The 2,023-nt window shown below is 47.7% G+C and overlaps 1 protein-coding gene across 1 annotated transcript in view; it reads left to right on the forward strand.

Annotated features, from left to right (window-relative positions):
• Positions 1 to 2,023, forward strand: part of DMD (dystrophin) — a 637,032-nt gene that overhangs the window by 572,820 nt on the left and 62,189 nt on the right. The window contains exons 19-20 of the mRNA XM_077745468.1: positions 1,095 to 1,146; positions 1,222 to 1,358. Coding sequence (XP_077601594.1) covers positions 1,095 to 1,146; positions 1,222 to 1,358 — 189 coding nt within the window. The remainder of the gene's footprint in view (positions 1 to 1,094; positions 1,147 to 1,221; positions 1,359 to 2,023) is intronic.

A 2,023-nucleotide genomic window follows, 5' to 3' on the forward strand; every position in this document is an offset into this window, starting at 1 on the left:
TGCGAGCGTGAGCAGGGGAGGGGCAGAGACAGAGGGAGACAGAGAATCTGAAGCAGCCTCCAGGCTCATGAGCTAGCTGTCAGCACAGAGCCCGACGTGGGGCTAGCACTCACGAGCCATGAGATCATGACCTGAGCTGAAGTTGGACACTTAACCGACCGCACCACCCAGGCGCCCCGGCACTTGCCTTTTAAGCTACTCTGTGAGAGGCACCTGGGTGGCGCGGTTGGTTAAGTGTCCGACTCCTGATCTCAGCTCAGGTCTTAATCTCAGGATCATGAGTTCAAGCCCCGTGCTGGGCTCTATGCTAGGCACAGAACCTACTTAAAGGAAAAACAAGTACTCTGTAAAATAGGTATTTATCATTATCCCCTGTTTACAGATGAGCACTCTGAGGCCTTAAGGTTCTCTGAGGCCCATGGTTCTAGAATTAAGGGACGGAACTTTCTCCTTAGATGTCATTTTGAGGAAATGTTCGGTAGCTTATAGAACTTTGGAAAAATCACTGTTGAAATGGAAAGGAAATAGACTGGGGGGTCAGACACATCTGGGTGTCAATCTGATGTTCTTTCAACACTAGCCGCCTGCTCTTGACTGGTTGCTATGCAGCACTGCTAGACCCGGGGCTTGTACCACCCTGGGCCCTGCCCCAGACTTGTTAAGCCCACCCTGCATTCTCGAAGAATCTGCAGGCGGTTATCACACACATCCGAGTTCGAGAAGCTCTGCTCTAGAACTTTCCTCTCTTCCACCATCATCAGAATGATTATCCAGTTCTTAGTGTCTTTCTCACTGATTCCTCTTGCAAAGGTATTCAGTGATGCAGAGTGAGCCACGCTGTGAAATAGAGTGAGAGTCAGTGGGTGAAACATGACCTCAGTGTGGACCAAATCGTTTCCTAAAATACTGTAAAGTGTGGCCAGACCTGAGGTCTGGAAACTAGGTACTCCTTCTGCTTCCTTTTTTCCTCATGACAACTTGGTGAGGTATTGTCACCCCCATTTTACAGCCGGTCTGAGCCTTCAAGAGGTAAATAGGTTGCGCCAGTTAACCCTACTAGTTAACGCTAGGCTGGGCCCGGTTTTTGCCCACAGACTTCGCCCTCGACCCCTGCGGTCTCCTAAATTACAGAACGCGCACCCTGAGGCAGAACACTGGAGTGGCCCTTTACCGTGACATCATACCCTCGTGTGTCTGATCTCGGCACCATTTCCCTTTCAGACTACATCGGGAGAAGATGTTCGTGACTTTGCCAAGGTACTAAAAAACAAATTTCGAACCAAAAGGTATTTTGCGAAGCATCCCCGAATGGGCTACCTGCCTGTGCAGACTGTCTTAGAGGGGGACAACATGGAAACGTGAGTACCGGCGAGGGCCTGCTTGACCTCCTCTCCGCTGAACCCCTCCTCGCTCCCAAGTGCAAACAGTCTCTCCTGTTTCCTTCTTTAGATGTGACTTTAGCTGGGAAGAGAAAAACAAGCTGATGTTCAATTGCCATTTTCTCGTGTCATTTGTCCCAGGCCAATTACCTGTCCCAAAAGTTAAACTGGATCTCCCGGGGAGAGCAGCTCCCTGACAGCTGCTCCTTCCCTTGTAAGAAATATGGGACTGTTTACAAATGAGGGATTCGAGCCTTTCGTTGGGGTTTTCCTCCCACACGAGTCGCCAGGCGTGTGTCTTTTTTGTATCTGATTGTGCGGTCATGCTTAGTCGCTTTTATCTCCTTGAAAGAAAATAGAGTCCCAGGAAATTTCTTCACAGTAAGTAGTAATGATTCTCGTGATCACAATGACGATCCCTCCACCTCTATTCAACCTTCTCTTGTGTTCTCCATACCCGATGGCAATCGCACACTCGTTTGTTTTTCTTACACCTCACTTTTCACCTGCGTTTGGCCGTTGCTTTTCACGGTTCATACTTAATTGGCTGGACACTATTTATTTTGACCTTTCAGTATTTTCTTTTCTTTTTATTTATTTCTATTTATTTGTTTACTTTTTTTTTTTTTTTTTTTTTCTTTGTT

Source organism: Crocuta crocuta, unplaced genomic scaffold, assembly GCF_008692635.1.
Source record: "Crocuta crocuta isolate KB4526 unplaced genomic scaffold, BGI_CrCroc_1.0 scaffold598, whole genome shotgun sequence".
NCBI lineage: Eukaryota > Metazoa > Chordata > Mammalia > Carnivora > Hyaenidae > Crocuta > Crocuta crocuta.